Source organism: Neoarius graeffei, chromosome 20 (genome assembly GCF_027579695.1).
Source record: "Neoarius graeffei isolate fNeoGra1 chromosome 20, fNeoGra1.pri, whole genome shotgun sequence".
Classification (NCBI taxonomy): domain Eukaryota; kingdom Metazoa; phylum Chordata; class Actinopteri; order Siluriformes; family Ariidae; genus Neoarius; species Neoarius graeffei.
Genome location: NC_083588.1, coordinates 61,741,130 through 61,766,905, shown reverse-complemented (window position 1 = coordinate 61,766,905; position 25,776 = coordinate 61,741,130). Strand labels below are relative to the sequence as shown.

The following is a 25,776-nucleotide window of genomic DNA, read 5'->3' as shown; positions in this document are numbered from 1 at the left end:
CCGCCCACTCTACAACCACTGAGGCCCGCCCACACAGATAGGCGTGACCTTGTGGAGTGTAAAACAGACCTCGGACAGGTGTGTGTGTGGCAGACAGCTGCAGGTGTTGGCTGAGAGTGTGTAAGTGTTGAAGAGCAACCAGCAGGGCGGATTTTACAGTTCTAGAAGTGTTGGGAAATCTGTCAAAATGTTCAAGAAGAAGACGACGACGAAGTCCGGAACGACCTTAACCACGCCCTCTAAAAAGTGAGTTTATTTCAACAAGATATTATTATTATTTATTAAAGTATAAACTCTCTCTTTATTTTATTTTATTTAAAGCGTGTTCTTTTTCCCTAAAGTGTTGTGGATATTTCTGTCAGGATTGTGTGTCGAGTGCTCGCGCATATTTGTTTATTTATTTGTTTGTGGGCTCGTGCCCCGCCCCGCCCTTTCCTTTCAAGCCACAGTCAGCAGCATCACTCCACACTTTATTATTATAATCCACGCTCGCGCACGGATTTTTAAAATTTAAAAAATAACGGCTTTTTTTTTAAATAACCGTCAATTGTCAACCGTCCTTTCCAGAAAATTCTCTGACATGTAGCTAAGCTTAAGCCTAAAATATGATATTTATGTTTTATATGTATATTTGCTCTGCAGTTTTACACACAAACTTATTTGTGATGATAAAGCTAACAACCTGCTTGCTAAATACACTCATAAATAAATAAATATAGACCTACTTCTGTACTTTATTCCACAAAAGCTAATTAAACACTACATACACTTTTTTTTCCCCCTCAGGTAAAATATCCATAGTAAAGGTTTAGAAAAGAAATTCCCTTCATATTACCACTTTAACGACAAGAAAAAAAGTACACGTTGGTCCCTTTTTATTTCTGAACAAACCTGGAAAAATGAGGTTTGGTAACTTTTTTTTTTTTTTTTTTTTTTTTTAATTAGCTTTGAGATGAATGCTTTTGAAATTACAAAAGTGATTAACATCTTAAGGTCCAATTATGTGTCTTAAATCTTTTTTAAAGGTATAAAAATGCATACAAAGGTACAAAATATGTCCCCTTGACATGTTGGTACTACCCCAACTATAAAGAAGTACTGCTTTTGGTACCTTTCTGTCCCAGTACCTGGGAAGTTCCATGTGATGGGCATTTAAAGTTTTAAAGGGAAGTCCGTGGGGTTTATGATCCAATTATGTGTCTTACAGTAAATCACTTTTAAAGGTATAAAAATACATACAAAGGTACAAAATATGTCCCCTTGACATGTTTGTACTACCCCAACTATAAAGAAGTACTGCTTTTGGTACCTTCATGTCCCAGTACCTGGAAAGGTCCATGTGGTGGACATTTAAAGTTTTAAAAGGATGTTTTTGTGGTTTAAGGTTCAATTATGTATCTTAAATCATTTTAAAGGTATAAAATACATACTAAAGGTACAAAATATATCCCCTTGACATGTTGGTACTACCCCAACTATAAAGAAGTACTGCTTTTGGTACCTTTTTGTCCCAGTACCTGGGAAGGTCCATGTGATGGACATTTAAAGTTTTAAAGGGAAGTCTGTGGGGTTTATGATCCAATTATGTGTCTTAAATCACTTTTAAAGGTATAAAAATACATACAAAGGTACAAAATATGTCCCTTTGACATGTTTGTACTACCCCAACTATAAAGAAGTACTGCTTTTGGTACCTTTTTGTCCCAGTACCTGGGAAGGTCCATGTGATGGACATTTAAAGTTTTAAAAGGATGTTTTTGTGGTTTAAGGTTCAATTATGTATCTTAAATCATTTTAAAGGTATAAAAATACATACTAAAGGTACAAAATATATCCCCTTGACATGTTGGTACTACCCCAACTATAAAGAAGTACTGTTTTTGGTACCTTTATGTCCTAGCATTTGGGAAAGTCTATGTGGGGGAAATTTTAAAGTTTTAAAGGGAAGTTCATGTGGTTTATGGTCCAATTATGTGCCTTAAATCATTTTTAAAGGTATAAAAATACATACTAAAGATACAAAATATGGCGTGACATGTTGGTACCACTCTAACTTAAAGAAGTACTGTTTTTGGTACCATTTATGTCCTAGTATTTGGGAAGGTCCATGTGGTGGACATTTACTTCAAGTTTTAAAGGGATATCTGTGGGGTTTAAGGTCCAATTATGTACCATAAAGATACATACTAAAGGTACAAAACATGTGCGCTTGATGGTACCCCCGAATGACAACAAAAATCCATTTTGATACCTTTATTTCTAGGAAGGTGCCTGTGTTTTACCTTTAATTAAAGCTTTAAAGGTACTTTACATCAGTGGGATTTAAGGTCCCATTACATATGCTAAATATATAAAGATGCACACTAACATGTTCATTTAATAATGATACCACCCCAATTACAAGGAAAAGTACTGTTTGGTACCTTTATTAGTATGATTGTACCTGGGAAGGTGCATGTGGTGAAAGTTTTTTTTAAATGGTCTTTAAGGTCCAATTATGTACCATAAAGGTATAAGGATGCATACTAAAGGCAAAAAAGATGTATCCTTGATAGTACCTCAGTAACAACAAGGGAAAATACAGTTTTGTACCTTTTTTATTATTTTTGAGACCGTGTCTAGCTACACCTGTTACCACACCCACAAAAATTCTTTTGAATATAGCTAACATTCCAACATAGTTGCAGGTTTGACACGTCTACATCGTAGTTTTCGTATGCCGGATGTTAAATCGTGATCACGTATGCTGTTCTTACATAGAGATCTTCAAGGAATATTTTGGTTAAATATTTGTAATTTTGCTACTTTGACGCCTTTTAATCTGGGTGTTTTCATGAAGCCAACGTCAAATGAAATGACTAATTAAAACAGGTGTGCTAATAGGAGGTGTCCGATACGACTGCGCTTCGTTTCACTGACAGCATCTTGGATTGAATGGTATTTCTAGGTGTGTGGATGTTTGACATGAATGTTTTTTCTGTGTGTGAATGTTTACCTGGGTGGGAGGTAAAGTGGAATCTGAACAATGTCCGCTTTCCCTGCCCTTCCCATCGCACCTTTCCTCAAGTTGCTCTTCTTGTTTAAGCGGTGTCTCTTTGTTTTTAAATGGCTTGATTTTCTAGTTCTGGGGCCGAAAAGTCCGAAAGACTATGTTTCAAGTTCAAACAAGCAAACTGGATGGATCATTTGAGTTTAGCCTTGAGCTTTAGCACTGCTTTTTGCATGCATGCAAACATGCAATGTTTTTTTTTTTTTTTTTCCATTAGGATATTAGATTTTACAAAGCCTAAATATTGTCATGTTTCCAGTGACGTTATGAATTCAAAACTGCTCTTGTGTTTACACTGGAAGTGCTTCAGCTCAGCGGGAGGTGTGTTGTGTTGTCGGAGCCCACGTCAAAAACTTGTGTGTGGCATTCTAGCCCACATGTGAATCAGATCAGTTGAACATTGGACCTTATTTCCCGTGTGAGACACATAAGAAAGGCACGGCTCTTGCATGAGTCATCGTCAGCCGCAAAACTACAATCCATAATGATATCCACATGCCAAGCCTCCACAGAGTTCTCTGGCGAATTTTTAGGGACGTACCCAGGAGGGATGTGGCTTGGGTTGTGTTTTTTGTTTTTTTCTTGTTGAAGTGTTTGTATTTGAAACAGATGTCAGAGAAAGGAAAACTTTCAGATGCATAGTTTTCTGTTTGGTCATCGATGAAAAGTTGCACCCGATATTGATGGAAAACATTACATTTTTAAAATAAAACCTAATGAGATGAATGTAGGTCATAATCTGCACAAAATATAAGTTCATGTTTCTTTCCAGTTTCCACAGAATTTCTTCTCTTTTGATGTAAAGTGAAAGAGACTAATCTCGAGTGAATCTTCACTCATCTCAGTGCTAGTATTGCTTTTCTTAGAACGAGGTGTTCATGCTTGAATGGTCCAAGTAACAAAGAAAAGCTAACAGGTGAAGCGTAGTGTGCGAAGATTGTGAGTTGAGACATGCTCCAGCATCCCTCGAGTATTTATTTGAGTTAGCCTTGCTCAAGTGCTCACTGTTGGCAATGCCGTGACTTGAACTCTTACCCTCGTTACCCTTCTCACCGAAAATCCCAGAACCTGAGCCACTACTGTGTGTTTATCCAAGAAACATGCAGTGTGGCAATAAATGACTGTGACCTCTCCCACTGATACTGCACCACTGATACTCCCTGCGTATCTGTACAACAGCAACAACCCATGAAAGAAAAGACGACATGTCCTCAGCAGAAAGCTCTGATTTCACTGGAAATCAATATCCAAACATGGAATTATGTAATATAACTATCATGGAATGATTAATGAGCATTACATCATGCGAACTGAAACGAGTGTTTGCCAGAAAAGTCCACAGCCTGGTTTCTCATCAAAGCTCAGCGTGGTTGTGCTGCTGCATCGTCTCATGTCACTCATCACCTGGGAAAAATAGTTATGAGGACATTGTGCCTGAAGTGCAGCTCACTATGAAACACAGCGCTTGCAGATATGCACACTGATGAAATGCTCATGCAGGCAGCGAGACACTTTGCAAGTCAAAATGATTTCAGATTGTCCTATTCATAAAGCGTTTTTCCCCCTCGTGAGTTCTTTGTCGTCATGGTGTTTTGTTTTGTTTTTTTCTTCTTCTTGTACAGAAATTCACACGTTTTAGTTTTGATTTTTTTTTCCATGCATCATTCTCTCTCCGAAAACCAATGGGAATTAAACCCGTCTGTCCTGTTTGTGTATGAAACACCCACATTATTGCATTGCGATCTCACTTTCTCCCTGTCACTGAAGCTCATAGAAATAAAAACTTACACTAACGTTCAAAAGTTTGGGGTCACCCAGACAATTTTGTGTTTTCCATGAAAAGTCACACTTTTATTTACCACCATAAGTTGTATAATGAATAGAAAATATAGTCGAGACATTTTTCTGGCCATTTTGAGCATTTAATCGACCCCACAAATGTGATGCTCCAGAAACTCAGTCTGCTCAAAGGAAGGTCAGTTTTATAGCTTCTCTAAAGAGCTAAACTGTTTTCAGCTGTGCTAACATGATTGTACAAGGGTTTTCTAATCATCCATTAGCCTTCTGAGGCAATGAGCAAACACATTGTACCATTAGAACACTGGAGTGAGAGTTGCTGGAAATGGGCCTCTATACACCTATGGAGATATTGCACCAAAAACCAGACATTTGCAGCTAGAATAGTCATTTACCACATTAGCAATGTATAGAGTGGATTTCTGATTAGTTTAAAGTGATCTTCATTGAAAAGAACAGTGCTTTTCTTTCAAAAATAAGGACATTTCAAAGTGACCCCAAACTTTTGAACGGTAGTATATCTCCAAGTAATAAAGAACCCAAGTCATCTTTCAAACCATGCACTAATAATATTAAGAACTAGCTGAGTGTAAAATTGTACAGGATTCACCTGTCAGATAAACATCATATTAGCTTAATTTTCCTCAAGTTAGGTCATGCCCAGCTGTGCAGAGTATCAGTTTCTTTTATTCCGCATTTATTACAATTCAAAAGTTTCCTGTAGTGTAACACACCCCAATACCTGGTGTTCTGCATAAAAAAGGTGTGGCAGTTTACTTTAGCAGCTGGTCACATTGCCAGAGTGGTTTGATTGTGTTTCCTCAGAGTTCTGAGAATGAAGAGTGTTTTATGCATGCAGCATGATTTATTTAAAAAAAATAAATACAGGTGTGGATTTTGTTTTAGCTGGCAGGTGAGAAGACGGCGAGACAGCGAAGGAGTGCTGTATCTTCCTGTTGTAACCATTTACGAAGGCCAGTAATGTTGAGATCAGGCCTTCATTTGAAAGTTTAAACATGTGTAAAATGTTCGAAGAATTAAATATACACAAAAATCTTGAGCGCGTCAAACACAAAGCTTTCACTTGCTAGTTTTTTTTTTTTTTTTTTAAATTCTGTTTGTAAAGTTTGACTAAAAACGTTTGTCTCTTTCTGTGTACTGCAGGGTCGAGCTGACTACTCTGATCGAGAAGCTGCAGAGGAATGCTGACAAGGTGGAAAAGAACATCTTGGAGACGGAGCAGAATCTCAACAAGGTGATGCTTGTTGAGAACACAGCCGTATTCGCATCATCATTAATATTAATAACAATATATATTCCTAAAAGCGGGCGGCACGGTGGTGTAGTGGTTAGCGCTGTCGCCTCACAGCAAGAAGGTCCTGGGTTCGAGCCCCGGGGCCGGCGAGGGCCTTTCTGTGTGGAGTTTGCATGTTCTCCCCGTGTCCGCGTGGGTTTCCTCCGGGTGCTCCGGTTTCCCCCACAGTCCAAAGACATGCAGGTTAGGTTAACTGGTGACTCTAAATTGACCGTAGGTGTGAATGTGAGTGTGAATGGTTGTCTGTGTCTATGTGTCAGCCCTGTGATGACCTGGCGACTTGTCCAGGGTGTACCCCGCCTTTCGCCCGTAGTCAGCTGGGATAGGCTCCAGCTTGCCTGCGACCCTGTAGAAGGATAAAGCGGCTAGAGATAATGAGATGAGATGAGATTCCTAAAAGTCATAATACAGCTACACTGTGATTAAATAAAAAGGTGCTGGTGTCAAAGATCTAAACACTGCAACTGTACCTTTTGAAATGGTCTTCAGAGTCCAGTTATGTATCTTTTAGAGCTAGGCAGCCTTTCGATTTCATAAAATCTGTGAAATTTAGTTCCCTCTGAAATGTGGTCATTGTGATATATGTTTATTTCTGTAATATCTCACAAAATATCAGCCCATTCTGTGGCTGGGAAATTATTTTAATTTGAGGGGATTAAAGCAAATGTGCATGAAATCGCTCACTTCGCGTAGTCAAGCAGACAGAGGAAGTCCATGTGTGTGCATGTGCAGGTTTACCTTCTTCTTTTGGGTTTTACGGCAGCTGGCATCCACAGTGTTGCATTACTGCCATCTACAGGTTTCCCTTTGAGCGTGCACTGACAGTTCCATCATTCTGTCGCTAAACGAACAGCTGATCACACCGAGGTGCTCGCTGAGCGCCGATATTTATTAGTTTGGTCCTGCGTTTCCTTTCCTTCATATATAACATAACGTCTTTTCTTCTCGCTTTCTTTCCGTTACTGTAGTCGGTCTTTCACGTTTCATTTGCACACTCACGTCCTCCATTTTTCTCTCCTGTTTCAAATTTGTATCCCACAATGCCTTGCGTGAACAGGGAAAGCCCACCATGTGATGCATGACGTAGTATCTTGAACTGGGTCATGGTGAAGCAGGAAAAAATAACGGAGAATTTAGGACCATGTAGAGAAATTCATTAAGTATTCTATTTTTTAAAAACCTCATAAAATAGGAAGTCTGTGATTCGAACTCAGTAGCCTTCAGTCACTAAACAAAACTAATTGTGTGTCAGGGAAAATTCTTTTTACGAGCTACGCTTGAAAAATCTGAAAGGCAGTCTACCTTTAAAATAATTTCTAAAGTTATATTAATACATTCTTTGGAGTTGGAGTGTGTACCAGCTATTGAAAGGCAACAGGTGTTAGTGTTGTGAACGTTTTCTGTTCGGTGAGGTGAAACTCGCATCTAACCTTCTGACTTCCTCAATGCCTTCAGGATGTGCTCAAGATCAACGAGGGCAAACCACCGCTATATCAGGACTCCACCAACAAGGCGATCGAGAACTCGTTCTTCTTGCTGACCGGTCTGGATGAAGATGCGGCCGAAGCCAAGCGCCTGAAGCACCCGCAGGCTGAGATGATCGAGCATGAGTGAGTAGATGCCTCGAAAATACACTGATCAGAGCTGCATGTGCTTTGTTACAGTAAAGGGTTGAAAACTCTGACTAGTCAGGAAACAACAACATTTTAACATCTATGTGAATATACGTCAATCTGAGACTAAGGGAAATGAATACTTAAGTCTGAGTGAAAAATCCTGTAGCGAGCGTGCAGTGTGGAAGAAGAGTCTGGAGACAGAAATCTTAGTTTCTTGGTCGTTAGCCTGTGCTACTTGCTCTCAATAGCACTATCTTGACCGCTTTATTAGCATTCGCTGACGCTACTGATGAACGCTACACCGGCTGGAAGGTGACTTCACTGCTGCGCTGACGGCGCCGACTCTCAGTTAAGCTCGTGTTGGCCTTTGAAAATGCTGAGGGCGATAAATTTTTGTTCCTTCCCATTATAAATCAAAATCTGATTGGTTAATTAATTCATCTGTCACTTTCTACATAAACATGCACTGCCATGGCCTTCTGTCCCAGCAATGAAGTCCTAACCAATGAGTGAGCAGCTCTAAACTCTTCTCAGCCGAGAGACAACAAACAAAACAATCTCATTGGATAACTCGATTTTAATGTTTTCAGGACAGTAACCCTTTCATTTCTGAAGCACATTTGATAGAAAATGCAATAATGAAAGCAATCAAATATCACAGTGGTGTAGTGGTTAGCGCTGTCGCCTCACAGTAAGAAGGTCTGGGTTCGAGCCCCGTGGCCGGCGAGGGCCTTTCTGTGCGGAGTTTGCATGTTCTCCCCGTGTCCGCGTGGGTTTCCTCCGGGTGCTCCGGTTTCCCCCACAGTCCAAAGACATGCAGGTTAGGTTAACTGGTGACTCTAAATTGAGCGTAGGTGTGAATGTGAGTGTGAATGGTTGTCTGTGTCTATGTGTCAGCCCTGTGATGACCTGGCGACTTGTCCAGGGTGTACCCTGCCTTTCGCCCGTAGTCAGCTGGGATAGGCTCCAGCTTGCCTGCGACCCTGTAGGACAGGATAAAGCGGCTACAGATAATGAGATGAGATCAAATATCACATTTGAAGAGCTGCTATGTTTGGGTTTCTCTGAAGGCCTACAAGGCCCTGATGGTTCCTCTCTGGATGTTTGCATCAGCTTTGTAGGTAGAGTAGGATATGGGGTGATGACGCAATGTACACTAATCATATTTGTTTGTTTTTTTTGTTAAGTATGAAGCAGCTGCGTGAGCGTGTGAAGAAGTTGCGCAATGATCACAACCACATTTACCACCTGACACGATCCGAAGGGGTTCCCAGTGTCAACTGGGGCAAGGTCATGGATGAGAAAATGGTGAGTCACCAAGATTATCTCCTTCTCTCTCACGCACGTGTGCTCTATCTATCTATCTATCTATCTATCTATCTATCTATCTATCTATCTATCTATCTATCTATCTATCTATCTATCTATCTATCTATCTATCTATCTATTCATTCCATCAAGTCATTTTCCAGAGAAAGCCTAGCCAACTATTAATCTGGAAGGGTGTGTGTGTGTGGTGTTTATGCAGGCAAATCTCAACAACAAGGGATTTGGACAAGACTTGCCCACCGTTGAGAATGAAGTCGAAGAGCACAACATCTTTCACAGTGAAGTGGAGGCCTTAGCTCCTTACATCACTCAGGGAGACAAGGTGATTTAGCCGCATCGCTAATTTGCTGCCGTGTCATGTTATAATGTTGTTGTTGTTGTTGTCATAGCCTTGTTCTTGTGTGTTAAGGTAATGATACATAGGGCAACTTTTTGGGCAGTGTTGCCGGGCAAAGTTACAGCCAACAGGACAACTAATTAGGGCAACAGAGCCTCTGTATGTGAATTAGATCAGACAATATTTTAGACAATCTCTATTACAACTCACCAAAAAAAAAGAGCTGCCCATCACTTTTAACTTGGCGTAAGAGAGCTAACATTATCCCAACATAGCTAGCAATAACTTTCAGCTAACTATGCTAGCAAAAACCACCGCTAGTTCGCTAAATCCCATTCAATCTCTATGGAGCGGTGGTTAGCTAACGGCAGTTTACACTTAGCTGAAAAAAAAAAAAATCGATGTCTGTCTTAATTACAACCTGAGCATAAAAATAGACGTCTGTTGGTTCAGAATTTGATGAGGTAAATTCACCACTTTGGGTTTACACAGAACAACTTACCGGCATAAAAAGATAAGTCGTCTGTTTTTCTTCGCTCCACTGCCGTTGAGACACTGCCATCTTTGTCGAAAATTTCAGAAGCTCTCAGGTGGTCATGTGATTTGCTGCGAGCACTCTGATTGGATGATCTTAGTTAAAAAGTTCAGATAGAAATGATGTTGCCCAATCTCAATGGGAAAGTATCAAAGTGCAATTGCCTGCCCAAAAAGTTTTCCCATGTATCATCACCCTTAGAGTTGTGTTCCAAAGCTGCTGCTGCTGCTTTTTCTTCCAAGACAGAATTACTACACGATCATAAACATGTCTGATTTGTTAATATTTAATTAGATACCTAGAATGCAGGTTTGGAACAGTAGAGAAGGGTGTATGACTCATCTGATGCTCCCATTTGTGTTGCAGGATTACGCTGATGGGCTCCAGCTGAAATACAACAAACTCCTGGTAAAACCTTGCTGTTCTCTTTTATTAACTTCCTGGTGTTGGATTTAATTAAAGTCTGTGAAGAGAACTCAGCTTTCCCAAAGTTAATCTGTGTTCGAGGATGTGTTCGATGTTTGCCTTTTGTATTTTTCCGTTCAAAGCTCCACTTGGCGTCTACATTCCAAACAAAAATTTGACACTCTAAAACTTAGAATTCAGAAATTATTTAGTATAAGGTGAGTATGTTGTGCTCGAACTGTACATTTGCGTACATATTTTCTGTAATTCACACCCAGGCGAGCTCCACGGATCGTAAGAAGAACCTGCTCAGTCTGAGAGATTACATGCAGCGCTGCACCAACGAGCTCTACTGGCTGGACCAGCAGGCTGATGAACGCATCATGTACGACTGGAGCGATGCCAACCTCGACTACCCGGCTCGCAAAAGGCAGTACGAGGTAACCACCCTCACGAAGTGGTGTCTCACGGTGCTGGAATTAAACGAACACATCTCAGAATCATACATTACCACTTCTGCTGTCTTCAGTACCGGCTCTGTTCTACAGGACTGATTCTGTGGCCCGAGCAGTTCTGTAAGATTTCTAAAATTAGTGTTAAAATCCTCAATATTATCTTCTCTGCCTTTCATTATTAGGAATACTGAAGAAAATAGAGGCAACACTTCACTAATATTTTGTAATAGAAATACAATCTGAGCACCTTTTTATAGTTTTCATTTAAAAAAAAAAATCAAAATGAACCTGAAACCCATTTGCAGACCTTTTACTCTTCACTCACTTTTTTTTTCCATGAAATTTTGTATCAATGGTAAAATTCCCTCTTCCAACAATAAAATCTAAACTAGATTTGCATTTCCTGAAGGAAACACTGGTGCTTGCAAAGCAAAAAAAAAAAGAGAGAGAGAGAAAGAAAAGAATTTCTAAATAAATACAAAGTAAAATATTGGAAAGTTTAAGATATTTAATGCAGCCATGAGTGTCGTAGTTCTCAAGACCGGTCTCGAGATCACTTTATGAAGGTCTCGACCACATTTCTACTTGGTCTTAGATATAGAGACTCGGGGATTTTATTTCAAGACCACAACTGCAGGGATTTCACTAAATTGCCTGTGCATTGCCTGATTATTACTGTGATTGGATGTAAAACTTCCTGCTTCAAATGCAACCAATAATGTGACTCATCGCTAATCCGAAATTCTTCCTGTTAACGGCTGTCACCCCTTCCCCACCCTCACTTGTCTGGTTTTGGTCTTGACTCGGTCTCGCCCTGTCTTGGTCTTGACTTGATCTCAACCTCTCAAAGTCGTGGTCTTGTCTTGGTCTCGCAATACTCTGGTCATGACTTGGTCTCGGTTTAGGTGGTCTTGACTACAACGCTACTCTGTTGCAGAATTCAACAAAGAACCTTTTCCGGGTTCTTATAGAGGGAGAACCTGAAGAACTAGAAGGACTAGATTTAGCCTTTTTTTTTTTTTTTAAACTTTGAATCATGGTCCTGAAGGGCAAAGTGAAGACTTTTTTTTTTTCTTTAGGTGTGTACACTCTTGTAAAAACCAAGGTTTTCAAGGGTTCCTTGGAGAGCTCACAGCTTCCTAAAGCAGTTTCACTCTCTGATACAGAAATATTCTGTATTCTTCTAGAGGGGGAAAAGTAAAGAACCTTATAAGCACTTTTTGTGTTGTAGACTTTTTGTCAGAATGTACCCCCTTTCAAAAAGGAGTTCTTCTCAGGTTCTTTGGACAGTTCACAGCTTCTTAAAGGGGTTACACTCTCTGATAAAGACAGAGAACCTTTAAGGTTCTTAAAAAGGTATGAAAAAAGGCTAATGTGTTAATATATTAAATAAAACACAATATGAGGTGATAATAATCCCAGTTTATTGCAGTAGAGAGAGAGAGAGAAGAGAGAGAGAAATGGAATACATGGGGATGATAGATAGATAGATAGATAGATAGATAGATAGATAGATAGATAGATAGATAGATAGATAGATAGATAGATAGATGAGGAGTGAGAGAGAACTGTAGTAGAAAGTTAGTCATAAAGTTTTCACTATTCATTTCAATGAGAAATTTTAACACTAGTCTTTCTTTAATATGTTAAAAAGTAGAAAGTATATAAAAATGAAAAGAGCATGGCTTAAGTGTCCCTTACAGGACCTACACAACAAAGTTTGAATGAAGTTTCTACGTTAAGCAGTTCTCGAGGAATTATTCGCAGAATATCAGTGAGAAGAACAAAAAGAAATCCGAAGCTGAGGAAGAACAACGTAGTGCTTTGTTTTAGTCGTTTTAATTATTACTAACGGTCACTTTTTCCACTTTATTCCACTTCAGAACTTCATCAGCAAGTGTCTGGAATCCAAGGAGGGGACAATCACTAAACTGAGTGACGACGGGGAGAAGCTCATCGCCCAGGGACACCCAGGAAAGAACGTCATCGAGGTACAGTCAGATTGTTCTGTTTATTTATTTTGCTTTGCAGTAAAATTCACTGTCAGTTTAAAATTTAATGATGTAAAGCAGGGTCAGCAATATGACAGTATAGCATCGATCATGTCGTCATTTTTGCCATAATATACGTATGTTCTGAGATATTGTGATTATTGCAATATCTTTAACATTTTTTTTTTTAAAGTTGCCTATCGACTCTAACTGGAATCAGCTGATGTTAAAATTTTGTACTGCATCTTTTAAAATTGTACCTTGTGAAGTAATTTATTTCTATAGATGTTTCTATAGATATATTACATAGCATAATCTGTTTAACCCTTCCAACACACACACACACACACACACACACACACACACACACACACACACACACACACAGACAGAGCATCAACAAGACTTATGCTAGCAACAAAAGCTGCAGCTTCGTCCTTGTATTAGACTGTGAATGAAACCCTGCATTAACAACGTACACGTGTACTATTTCTCACTTTGCGCGCGCACACACACACACACACACACACACACACACACACACACACACACACAGAGGCCTAGGTTGCCTACAATAACTTGAAATCAATCACTGCATCAGCTGTTAAGTGCAACTCTTCAGATAAATACAGATATTCTAGTAAGCATGAGTATGATGTAATAACAGAAATTATTCTATCCACATTCACTGGATATGAGCAACCATGTGCTCTGATTGGCTACTCTACTACTAGGATATCAGCTCATATACCATGAGTAGAGAAAAACAAAATGGCAGAGCGTATTACTGAACCAACCGAGGACAAAATAAAAACTCTACTTGAAAACAAAATACAAAAAAAAAAAAACTAAATTATCTGATGATACTAACGTTTCTTTTTTCTTTTTTTTTTAAATAATTCTTGAAAAATAATTATTGCATTTTTCACAAATTGCTCCTGTCATTTCGCCGGTTTGTTTACATTCTAAGCGGAAATTATTTTGTTGGACGTTTTGAATTTGCAAAAAATAAAAATGCCCTGTTTCTCCAAAATCCAGTGAATGTGGGATAGAATAAAACAGTTATTCCACTCAATCTCGTCATACATGGCTTATAGCCGACTTGGTGCTATGCGCCTCATTTATGGAATCAATTTTGTGCCAAAATGTTCATACAATGCTTTTGAAATATCAAACAAAAACGACAAATCAAAAAAACAAAAAAGTCAATTTTTTTAGACTGGCAAACAAATTATTCGTGTAATCGTGCAAAATATCAGTCTATTACTCTTCAGAAACCTTTTTGTTCCGCGTCTTTCTCAGTTTTGTTTGACGTAATTTATTTTGGTTGCGATTCCAGCTTTCTCGTTTGTGCTCCCTGACTTTTTTTTTGCTTGCAGTTTTGGCACAAACTTGACGTGTGGGCGGGCTGTCCAGGAATGCATTCCCATTGGCTAACTTGTGTTTGACTGACAGCTACGCTCAGCCATTTCCTGCTCGGATTTTGGCGGACTGTTTGACGAGTGAGCGATCCATTGACGGTAAACAAGGATGGAGTGGACTTCAGTGGCGACTATGATATTGAATTAATTCAACAAAGTGTAAATTCAATATCATAGTCGCCACTGAAGTCCACTCAATCCTTGTTTACCGTCAATGGATCGGCTACTCGTCAAACAGTCCACCAGAATCCGAGTAGGGAATGGCTGAGCGGAGCTGTCAGTCAAACACAAGTTAGCCAATGGGAATGCATTCCTGGACAGCCCACCCACACGTCAAGTTTGTGCCAAAACTGCAAGCAAAAAGTCAGGGAGCGCAAACGAGAAAGCTGGAATCGCAACCAAAATAAATTACGTCAAACAAAACTGAGAAAGACGCGGAACAAAAATAAAAGGTTTCTGAAGAGTAATAGACTGATATTTTGCATGATTACACGAATAATTTGTTTGCCAGTCTAAAAAAATTGCCTTTTTTTTTTTGTATTTTGATTTGTCGTTTTTGTTTGATATTTCAAAAGTATTGTATGAACATTTTGGCACAAAATTGATTCCATACTCATTGGCTATCAGCTCATGTACGACTCGATTTCATGGCATAACTGTAAAATAGTATTTTATTTACGCTATTAAATTAATTATATCGTTGTTTTTATATGAAGTAGCGGGACCAAACAAAGTTCTAGCTGATGACTGAAGTCAACACTTTCAACACGTATCACAAAAAGCATTGACAAACTCGCTGAGTTTTTTTTTGTTTGTTTTTTTTTGTTTTTTTTTTGATCATGTGATCAGCAGCACGCCGTCTGTCCCCGATGGGTTTGAATCTCAGATATTGTTGAAACGTTTTTAAATATGGTGTTTTTTTTTTTGTATTATTGTCCACACCTAATGTAAAGCACACATATATTTAGAAATCTTTTTTTTTTTAAATTGCTTTGTCATGTGTTTTGTCTCCAGGCACATATGGATGCTGTCCATGCAGACTGGAAGGAATATCTCAACCTGCTCATCTGTGAAGAGAACCACCTCAAGCACATGGATGAGTACCACAAGGTAAAGAAAAGCCAAATGAATCATGCGCTCGCTTTAAGAGCCACAAAAACACGACGTCATGGCAGTAAAGGTGGCTTGATAACGAATATTACATGTCTGAAAAGAGTTTTAATGGATTGTTTGTGCCATGTGCAGTTTCAGAAGGAGGCCAGGGACACTCAGGACCTGCTGAAGCGCCTGGATACTGAAATCAACCAGAAGTACAACCCTGACTTTAAAGACCAGTATCAGTTGGACGGCTTGCTCTTGGACCTGAATGTAAATATTGACCTTTTGAAATCATGTTGGTTTTTGTTGTCAAGAGCGTGTGTGAGCACGTGAGTGAGCGTAAGGAAATATTTGAGATTGCACGTTAAGAGCAGACAGGAGGAGAGTCTCAAAGTTGTGTTTATTTGGTCAGGACCAAGCGAAGGCCATGGATCACTTTGATGAACGAGTGAACGCTCTCCAGAAACGCAGCCTTCAGGTCCTGCCCTTGAAGTACCGCAGGAACCCATCACAAAAGCTTCTGCCCATCGAGGCGCTGTGTGACTTTGATACAGACGAGGTATTAAACACTAGTCTTCTTCTATCCTTTTCTGTCTCTTATGAACTATTATTGGAGGATATTAAAGGAAAACTGAAGTCATTTTTAAACTCGCTTTATTTCTTAATTAACATGTTATTCAATTACGTTTTCGGTTTTATTAACCGTATATCGTGACTCGTATCGGCATATTATATTACACTTATCGGCCTGTTCGGTTTTTAGCCATGTTGAATGTAGCTCGTTTGGTCCACAGCAGGCGTCGCTTATCTGCGCGATCTTCACGAGACTTGTTCAAGACTGCAAATGTTTAGTGTCAGCGCCGCCATTTTGAAAACTGTTTACACAGCGGTCAGATCGCCATATCATTCCAATTTAGATTAATTTCGAGACTTGCCAGCTTCATCAGTGATGGAGATTATTCCATACGACTTCGAATCAACGTGGAGTAGAGAAGAGTCGGAAAGACGACGGGATAAGGACGAGTCCGTCACGCTGGTGTTTACGTCATTACTGGCGCACAATTAAAACGTGCCAGATCAGACGGCTGGTGGGTTTTCAAAATAATAAATGCATGCGTGTATTTGTGTGATAAATACATATTATACTGAGCGCATTTCCCACATGATTCTCACTAAGGTTTCGGACAGCGCTACAAAATGGCGTCCTCACTATATAGTGAGTAGGGAGCGATTTCGGACACAGGGAAATCTTCCGGCTTGATTACATCAGCATTCGAAAGAGGGCGCGCGCGTCTTTTGACAACGTTGGCAGATGTTGGTCACTTTGATTTCCGCTGTACGTTTTACTTCCGTCCTACGATGTCTCGCACAGGTCTCAACGAATCTCGTTTACGGCCATCGCTTTGACATACGGACTGATATATTACAGAGCATATTTCAAACACTCATAACTCGCTATAGCAGTGACAAAATAGCGATCAAACATGCATTCCGATATTTAATAAAATGAGAAATAGAATTTTGATGATAAATTTGCCTTCAGTTCTCCTTTAATGTTAAATGAGTGATACTGACACTCTTACTACTTCCCTCAGTTTAGTTTAATGTATTTAAATCCCTAAGAAAGCTTAGATTTTTTGCTAAAAAATTAGCAAGTTTTAGCGAAGTGCATCAGAACTCCTATTAAGGCCGAATCCCATTTCACCCCTTGGACCAACCCCTTGGCCCTTCCCCTCCATTTTGCGCGTTCACGTGAAGGGGTAGGGGTATCCCAATCCCAGTTAACGCGGAGGGGAAGGGGGAGGGCTTCTGTACCCCTCCAAACGGAGATTTTCCTGGAGCTGACTCCGAACGAAGGGGTTTGAGTGATTTCCCACAATGCCATGCGGATTTCAGCGAGATTTCATGCGGATTTCAGAAAGATGGCGGTTCCCGCGGCGAAAGATTGTCATAAATGTATTTTCTCCATTATTTACGTGTTTTAAGTTGTTATCCAGAGGAAACACGCCGCTTGATTCGCTTTCGAGCTGAGAATGAGCAGCGATTTCTGAAATCCAAGCTGCTGCTAAAAAGCTTTGGGAGTGAGTATTGTTTTCGGTTGCTTTACTGCGTACGTTTTGTTCTGTTATTCTCGCTTTTATTGTTTACATGAGTGTTCTGACACCTCATTCTGTCGGATGTGGTGCACGAAGCGCCAAAGATATCCCATTCAGTGGTGTTAGTTAACAAATCACACCCTGCCAGCAGAGATTTCTGGTTCTGGCTCTGACTGTAGCGGCTGGTCGCAGCCAATGACGCATTTGGTCGCGTTTTGCTAACGTAAACGCTGACGGAGGTACGCGATGACGTATGCGATCGTTGAAGGGCTATCCCAATACGTAAGGGTTGAATTTCAAGCCCTATCCCTTGTAGCTCAGTTTCAAGGGGAAGGGCCAAGGGGAAGGCGGAGGGGAAGGGGGAGGGGGAGGGGTAGAAATTAGAATTGGGATTGGGCCTAAGACTCGTCTGATTGATATTTCCAAAACACACAGGGTCAGATTCAGCGAGGAGGACAATATACACTGCTGAGGAACAATGGGCACAAATGGGATATCAAAGACTCGGCCGGTCGCACCCTGACAGCCCCTGGCGTGTGTTTCATCATCCCTCCTACTGACGCGGACTCTGTCTCCATCGCTGATAAGTAAGTACTCCTCTTTCTCAAGTCCTAAAGATTTCGTGTCCCAGACAGTGTAATGTTTACCAAACTGTCATGCTGTAGCAACAAATATTAACGGAATGTTAGTCCAAACCTGAAAAGTACACAATGTTCACACACCTGGGTTTTTTTTTTTTTTTTTTTTATACTGGACTGGAGGCACAAGGCTAATATAACTAACAAGTAAAGCAAGTCTAGGTGTCGGCACAAAAGCTTGTGATCAGAAACAGACAGGAGTGAAATGTCAGAGAAACAGAACAATCCAGGGAAAACGTTATCAGAAACAAGGATTAGTGGACAGGGAATCCATTACTCGAAAGGCAGAGCTGGCGATTGAACAAGTATTTACGGAAGCCGAGAGAGGCCCTTCATATAATCCTTTTTTTTTTATTCACCTTGTTATCCCGAGATAACGACATAATTAATTCAGGATCTCAAGAAAACAACACAACTAATTCGAGATCTCGAGAAAACAAAACCGTTATTTCGTGATCTCGAGAAAACAAAACAATTATTTCATGATCTCGAGTAAACAGCTGAGAAATGGTTCATTCAGGTGCGCCAAGAGACTTGTGATATGCTGACTTTGGGGCTATTTCTCATTCTGTATAGACGCAACTTTGGTCATTAGAATGTCTGGAATAATCGATCACCTAATAAGGCAACTTTTTGATCAGGGGTTGACACAGGGAGAGACTGCATTAAGTCTTTTAATAAGGGATAATTTCAAAATTAGTCCGTGGCACCTCCGCAGAAGACTGGCCCGGCTTCGTCTCTATCCGGGTGATGTTCTCCTCTGGGACCCCCCTCTCTCTCAAGGCATCGTAAAAAGCCATTTCTGCTCTGTTACATGTCCGCCAATTTCTAAGTCTTCGTTGTCTGACCCACAGGGGGGGCACAGCTCTGCTAGAAATCTCAGCTGTTTTTTCGAGATCATGGAATAATCGTTTTGTTTGCTTGAGATCTCGAATTAGTTGTGTTGTTTTCTCGAGATCCTGAATTAATTATGTTGTTATCTCAGGACAACAAGGTGAATAAAAAAAGATTATATGAAGGGCCTCTCGCGGCTTCCGTAAGTATTAAAACGTACACAGAAGTATATAAGGGTACAGGTGCGTGAGAGTGAAGTAAAGTCCGGACTGGATTAGCGGTGGATTCTGATATGATTCGATATTGCTGAAAATCTTTTCTTTAAATACAATACACACCCATATTTGGTGTTGTTAACAGCAGGCAGAATCCTTAATCAATTTAAATGTAATCATGAAACTTATCATTTATTATGATAGTTGTTATTATTAGCTCATCCGGCCAGCAGGCGATGAGTTTATGCCATCATGTGCTGTCCATCATCCATCTGTTGTCCGTCCATTGTCATCCACAAAAATCGCTTCTTCTCTCGCAACTCTTCAACTCTTTTATTCTTTTTGGCAGGAAGGTCGGTCTGCCCGGGGTGCATATAATAGCTTCTACCCAAATTTGCATAATTGCAATTAATAATGAAGATATGGAGTAATTAATCATTCCCTAACGAGCAGTTTCCACTCAAATTGCTTCTTCTCCCTCAATTCTTCACCGATTTTTGATTCTTTCTGGCATGAAGGTAGGGGTACCTAGGGTGCATGTACTGTAACTTCTACCCAGATTTCCTTAATTACAATTATTAATGAAATTATGGACTAATTAAGCCTTAATGAGCAGTTCAACAAAAATTGCTTCTTCTTGGTCCTCGCTGTTTTGGATTCTTTCCGGTAAATAGGTTGGTATTCCTAGGGTGGATATCGCTTCTATATATAGCTTGTATATACAGTAGCTTGCAACATTTATTGGCCCACTTTAGATCATTCCTTCTGGACTAGACGGGGCTGCAGTGAGCTACGCAGTCATTGACGGTCTCGTTATTTATTTATCATCATGCACATAACGTCTAGCTTGCCAGTTCAGTTCAGGTAACTTCAGTTTAGTTAACCCTTGATGAGTTAAATCACCATTTTATGTCCTCTTCTTCTTTCCTCAAGTTGTATTAAAAAAAAAAAATTTATACAGAGCCCCTAAGGCCCTGCTCACACTACATACAGCTCGCGATAGGTTTGCGAGTACTTGGCGATGAAAAATTAGTAGCATCGCAACCAATCATACAATACACAGTGATTGTTCTTGAAATTTGTTTTTGGTCTGTCTCCACCTCGCGATTGACCAAATACGTGAAAAATTTCAATGCATGCATTGAAATTTGGTAGCGATGTTTGTTTTGTTTTCGTTGGCAAACTAAGCAGCAAATACTTGCAAATGGGTTTGGGAATGCTTCCTGAAGCTCGGGGAACCTTCTTCGAGCCTGTTGAGATGTATTTGTCTCAAATCCATGTTCACAGGAGCCTCGTCAACACAGCGGCTCAGCATCGCCTAACCTTCGCCAAGAATTGAAATGTGCATTTACATTTGGGGATCCTTTGCCGCACATTATACGCGTTCTTGGGACCCAGTCGTTATGGGAAACGCCTGATGCTGATTTGATGTGAGCACAATAAGCACACACATATAAGGACGCTGTTTTCATAGAGCCTTTCTGTCAGATATGCAGCGGTAGACCGATCTAAGTGTAGGAAGAGTGTTTATTAGAAGGCGTGATAGTTACAAAAAAAACAAAACGCAAACGAAACCAAGAGCAGAGTCATAACAAACGTAACAGTGATAACGATAATACTTCTCAAAGACTCTGTGTCCTTATATGCTTGTGCTGATTGCACTCATCAGTTTCAGGTGTTTCCTGTAATGACTGGGTCCTGTGTGTGTGTGTGTGTGTGTGTGTGTGTGTGTGTGTGTGTGTGTGTGTGTGTGTGTGTGAAGGCATCTGCTGTGTGACTACAACTTTTATCTTGCCTGTATATCGCCATGAATTGTCAGCAAAACACTTAATTTTTATCAATAACCCATCGCAAAGCTGTAGTGTGACCGTAGCTTCAAGGGACATGGGTTTCTCATGTGCACATCATCTGTTAGATGATCTATGGTATCTTTTTAGTACATTTTGCATTCTTTCATATCCCATTCTTCTCTCAGAAATGCTTCATCATATTTATAGAGTTCATGCTTCTCTCTGATGCTTTCTCTTGCACACAAGATATTTTCAAAGGTTTTTTTTTAACCCATGTCCTTTTATGGGCTCCATAATTTTAAGACTTATTTTCAATGTGTATACATATTTTGTTTTGTGTCATGATAGCCTCATGAGCCAGCAGAAGGCCAACAAACAGAAGTTGACGGGCAGTAAAACGGCGCTGCAGTCTCGACTGGCCAACCTGAAGAAGGACAACACGAGTGGACAAGGTGCGTTTCTGGGATGAATTCAGATACAGCATTCAGTCAGCACCATCACTGAACTGTCACAACATTAAAACAGGCTCCTGTTGTGTTTTTTCATCGATACATATTGTACTGAAACACATATTTGGGAAAACGTCAACGAACAATGCATCTTTGAAAAAAGACACTAATTAGAATACAGTTAGTGTTTTCGGAGAATTCCGTTCTGCTAATTAAAAAAAAAAAAAGAGAGAGAGAACTCTATCAGGTTTAAACTGTGACAGGTCCAAACACGTAACAGATATACGTGACGCCTGTAGTTGATGGATATTTTCCTTCTGTTATCTAAAGAAGGAGAATAATGGTGTTTGTGAAATTAAAGGGTGTTTTGCGCAATTACCAATGACGGCACCTACCGTATTATTTTGCTTCAACGTCCTTTTGTGTTTCATTAGTTTTAGTGTCAGGTTCATGTTACTGCCTTCAGTGTTCAATAATACCTTTTCTTTTGGACAAAAGTGTGCTCTCAGGACAATATCTTCTACATTAGTCTGATTTAATGTTAAGAACTTGGTTACTTATTGCTTCCTGCATGGCATGTCTCTTTATCTGATTTTGACAGCTCAAAGGATTGCTCAGTGCTTCACGGCAAAATGAAAGCAATACAATTCATGTGTTGTACTTTACCAAACCCTGATCATTCTGCTATAGAAAGAGTAGAAAGTCATTACAAGCGTTTGACCTGTTGTCCAGAGATCATGTTTCTCGGAGCCAGGAGAGCAAAATTGGACGTGCTTTCGAGGCGGAAGTTAGAGATTAGATTAGATAGAACTTTATTGATCCCTTTGGGCGGGTTCCCTCAGGGAAATTAAAATTCCAGCAGCATCATTACAGGATAAACAGAGAATAGAAAATAGAGAGAATTTCTAGATAAATTAAGGATTTACATATACAAATATAAAAAAGAATAATATATGGGAAAAGAAAAAAAAAAGTCCAGCAGGAGAGGTATTGAGGTTTTTCACCTGACGTCACAGGGTCACGTGACGCCCCGGTGTCCGCCATTTTGAAGGTCAAGCTAGCTAATGTCAACAACATAGTAGCTGGTATGTTACTGTAGCAATGTTTACGTTCAGTCATTTGGATGACTGTTAAAACCTTTCAGTCTCAAGTTTTTTCCTTTACTGTATTTACTAGTTTACTGTAATTATGATCCGGCAGCTATTTACACCGGATCCAGTGTAAATAGCTGCCGGAGCGCGCTCCGGTTTGCTCCCCCTCAAATTAAGCAGCGCGCTCCGGCTTGCTCCCGGAGTGCTCCGGCCGAGGTTCCGGAGCGCGCTCCGGCTTGCTCCCCCTCAAATTAAGCAGCGCGCTCCGGCTTGCTCCCGGAGTGCTCTGGCCGAGGTTCCGGAGCGCGCTCCGGCTTGCTCCCCCTCAAATTAAGCAGCATGCTCCGGCTTGCTCCCCCTCAAATTAAGCAGCGCGCTCCGGCTTGCTCCCGGAGTGCTCCGGCCGAGGTTCCGGAGCGCGCTCCGGCTTGCTGCCCCTCAAATTAAGCAGCATGCTCCGGCTTGCTCCCGGAGGGCTCTGGGAGCAAGCCAGAGCGCGCTGCTTAATTTGAGGGGGAGCAAGCCGGAGCGCGCTCTGGCAGCTATTTACACTGGATCTGGTGTAAATAGCTGCCGGATCATAATTACAGTAAACTAGTAAATACAGTAAAGGAAAAACTTGAGACTGAAAGGTTTTAACAGTCATCCAAATGACTGAACGTAAATATTGCTACAGTAACATACTAGCTATGATGTTGTTGACATTAGCTAGTGCTAACAGCTAGCTGCTAGTACACTGCTACAACACAGACACCGACCCTAATAATACAGTTCTTGGTCATTGCTTGGTAACAGCAAATTTATAACGGGCCATGTCTCAACAGACTAAGAAGTTATTTCAATGACATTTAATAACATTTTGTTTATCCTGAGGACCGAAAGTAAATGAAAATGTGAACAAACCTTAGCTGTAATAAGATGGCGACCACCAGCTCCAGGGACGACCCGCTGATGTAGGCATGTTACCCAGCCTGACACAAAATATTTGTAGGTATCCAAACTCTTATACGCTTTCAGATCAATACCTGTGTATGGCGATGGGTTTTTAACGACATAGGTATACAGATCATGTGGGCCGAAGTCAGGTAAAGACGAGGGCTTCGTGTACTTCCGTACGTCAGTGAACAATCCTGGTGGAAGCAGGTAAACGTCGTTCTCTAAGCCTGCTAACCTCAATTTTTGCAAATACCTCTCCCTCTGCTCGCCCTGTAAATGCCCTACGTCGCTGGATAGTGAAGGTGTTTTCTGCATCTCGGCCCTTTTTCTTTTGTTTGTCGTTTGTCGCCTTCCTCGCATTCAAACTGATTCGAGCCGTGACGTCCAAAATGGCAGCCTCACATGATTTGGTCACGTGGGTGAAAAACCTCAATTGCACATTATAGTGCACATTGTCCAGTATTGCTTTTTGTGATGGCACACTCGGCTGTCAGTGGGCGTCTGTGAGGTTATGTATGCAGAAGAGGGCAGATAGCACATTTTCTCTGAGTGTGTTACATTGCCTCTGTGATGAAGGATGCGACTGGCTGGCATTTTCACCCTTCACCCTGGTAGTTGATGTCTGATTGGTGAGAGCTGGGTAGTGGGTGGGACCATATTAGAGAGAAAATGGGGGGGGGGGGGGGGGGGGGGGGACTAATTACAATATTTGTCATACAGAATCATAAGAATTCTCGAAGGACGATACAGGTTGTTTTTATATAAGGATTTGTTTGGAATACATTCCTTTTCCACATGTATTCAGGGCTCAGGCGTCACTATTTTCCCAGAGTGTTCTGCCCAGTCCTGACTGAACAAGCACAACCCGTTTATTTGATCTATTTTTTTTTAATCATGTTAGTATTCATGACACATCCATTGCTTAGCTGTGTGGGAAGTGCGTGTCTGAAACTGAAACCTCTTCAGCCTTCTGTTCACACACTTTTTTTGCTTCATAATTTCTAAAAGCATGGAAGTTATTAAGCTATGTTCTCGCACCTGAATCACAGATAAGCAGGAGCTGCAGTGCCGTCAGCTAATGGCCGGACTGGATAAAGTGGTGAACGATTTGGACAAGCAAGAGAAGGCCATTTATTCCCAAGTGCGCCCCCCTCTGGAGCAGAACCGCCCTGTACAGGACAGCGCTGACAGGCTGCAGAACATGAGGGTAAGAAATGTGACGTCGCTTCTCTCTCGCTCTGTGTGATATAATCCTCCTCATGTTGCTCCATCACCGTGGATGCTTTACTAACCGTTCATATCTAACTTCCTTAAACTGGTGTAAAAATCTACATCCTGACCATAAACAACGGATTTTGTGATATTTGTATTTATATAACAAATGGTGATGCAGATTCCAGAAATGGGCTCCGAACTCCTTCTACACATGTTGAGCTGCATATAACGGATATTAATGATAATATAAAGCTTATGTGATGTGCTGTTACACAAAACAAAAAATATTTTTGAAGTAGAATGAGAATTAGAAAGGCCCATAAACTCTTACACATTCACTCGTCAAGAAATTTGATCATGCCTGTCTGAATATACAAATATATGCGCACATGATTTTTTTTTTTTTGTGTGTGTGTGAAATAAGTCTAATTGTGAAATGAGAGAGGTGATTATGAAATAAAATTCTTTTTTTTTTCAAAAAACCTTGTCCGAAATGTGAAATTTTATTGTGAAAACAAGTATAATATTTAAAATATTTCAAAGCTGTTTTTTTTTTAATTTATTTATTTATTTATTTATGGAATTATTTCACAATATATTGACTCATATATTTATATTCTTGCTGAATTTATTCAGTGTATTAATTACGGGCATATTTATTTATTTATTAAATTTGAAATAAAGGCATTCAATCGTGTGCTCTGATTGGCTACTCGTCTACTAGGATATCGGCTCATATACCGTGAGTAGAGAAAAACAAAATGGCGGAGTGTGTTACTGAACCAACCGAGGGCGAAATAAAAAGTACTCGAAAACAAAACCCCCAAAAATACAAAAAAAGTAACAAAATATGGAATAAAAGTATTTGATGGGAAGAACATGTATCTTTTTCTATTTTTCAAGAATTATTATTATTTATTATTATTATTGTATAGCATTTCTCACAAATTGCTCCTGTCATTTCGCCAGTTTGTTTATGTTCTAAGCGAAGATGATTTTGTCAGATGTTTTTATTTATCAAATTTGCAAAAATAAAAAAATAAAAATGCTGTTTCTCAAAATCCAGTGAACGTGGCTACGTGCCTCATCGGCTATCAGCTCACGTACGACTTGATTTCATGGAATAGCTGTTAATTATTGTAACTTTAGCAGTATAACTGCTTG

At 40.2% G+C, this 25,776-nt stretch overlaps 1 protein-coding gene across 1 annotated transcript in view; it reads left to right on the top strand.

Annotated features, from left to right (window-relative positions):
• Positions 1 to 72: 72 nt before the first annotated feature.
• ppl (periplakin) overlaps positions 73 to 25,776 on the top strand; it is a 37,464-nt gene continuing 11,760 nt past the window's right edge. The window contains exons 1-14 of the mRNA XM_060902138.1: positions 73 to 246; positions 6,011 to 6,101; positions 7,617 to 7,771; positions 8,965 to 9,085; positions 9,306 to 9,428; positions 10,345 to 10,386; positions 10,662 to 10,823; positions 12,722 to 12,829; positions 15,265 to 15,360; positions 15,496 to 15,618; positions 15,761 to 15,907; positions 17,880 to 18,031; positions 21,270 to 21,373; positions 24,447 to 24,604. Of these exons, the coding sequence (XP_060758121.1) occupies positions 188 to 246; positions 6,011 to 6,101; positions 7,617 to 7,771; positions 8,965 to 9,085; positions 9,306 to 9,428; positions 10,345 to 10,386; positions 10,662 to 10,823; positions 12,722 to 12,829; positions 15,265 to 15,360; positions 15,496 to 15,618; positions 15,761 to 15,907; positions 17,880 to 18,031; positions 21,270 to 21,373; positions 24,447 to 24,604 (1,641 nt within the window). The 5' untranslated portion in view covers positions 73 to 187. The remainder of the gene's footprint in view (positions 247 to 6,010; positions 6,102 to 7,616; positions 7,772 to 8,964; positions 9,086 to 9,305; positions 9,429 to 10,344; positions 10,387 to 10,661; positions 10,824 to 12,721; positions 12,830 to 15,264; positions 15,361 to 15,495; positions 15,619 to 15,760; positions 15,908 to 17,879; positions 18,032 to 21,269; positions 21,374 to 24,446; positions 24,605 to 25,776) is intronic.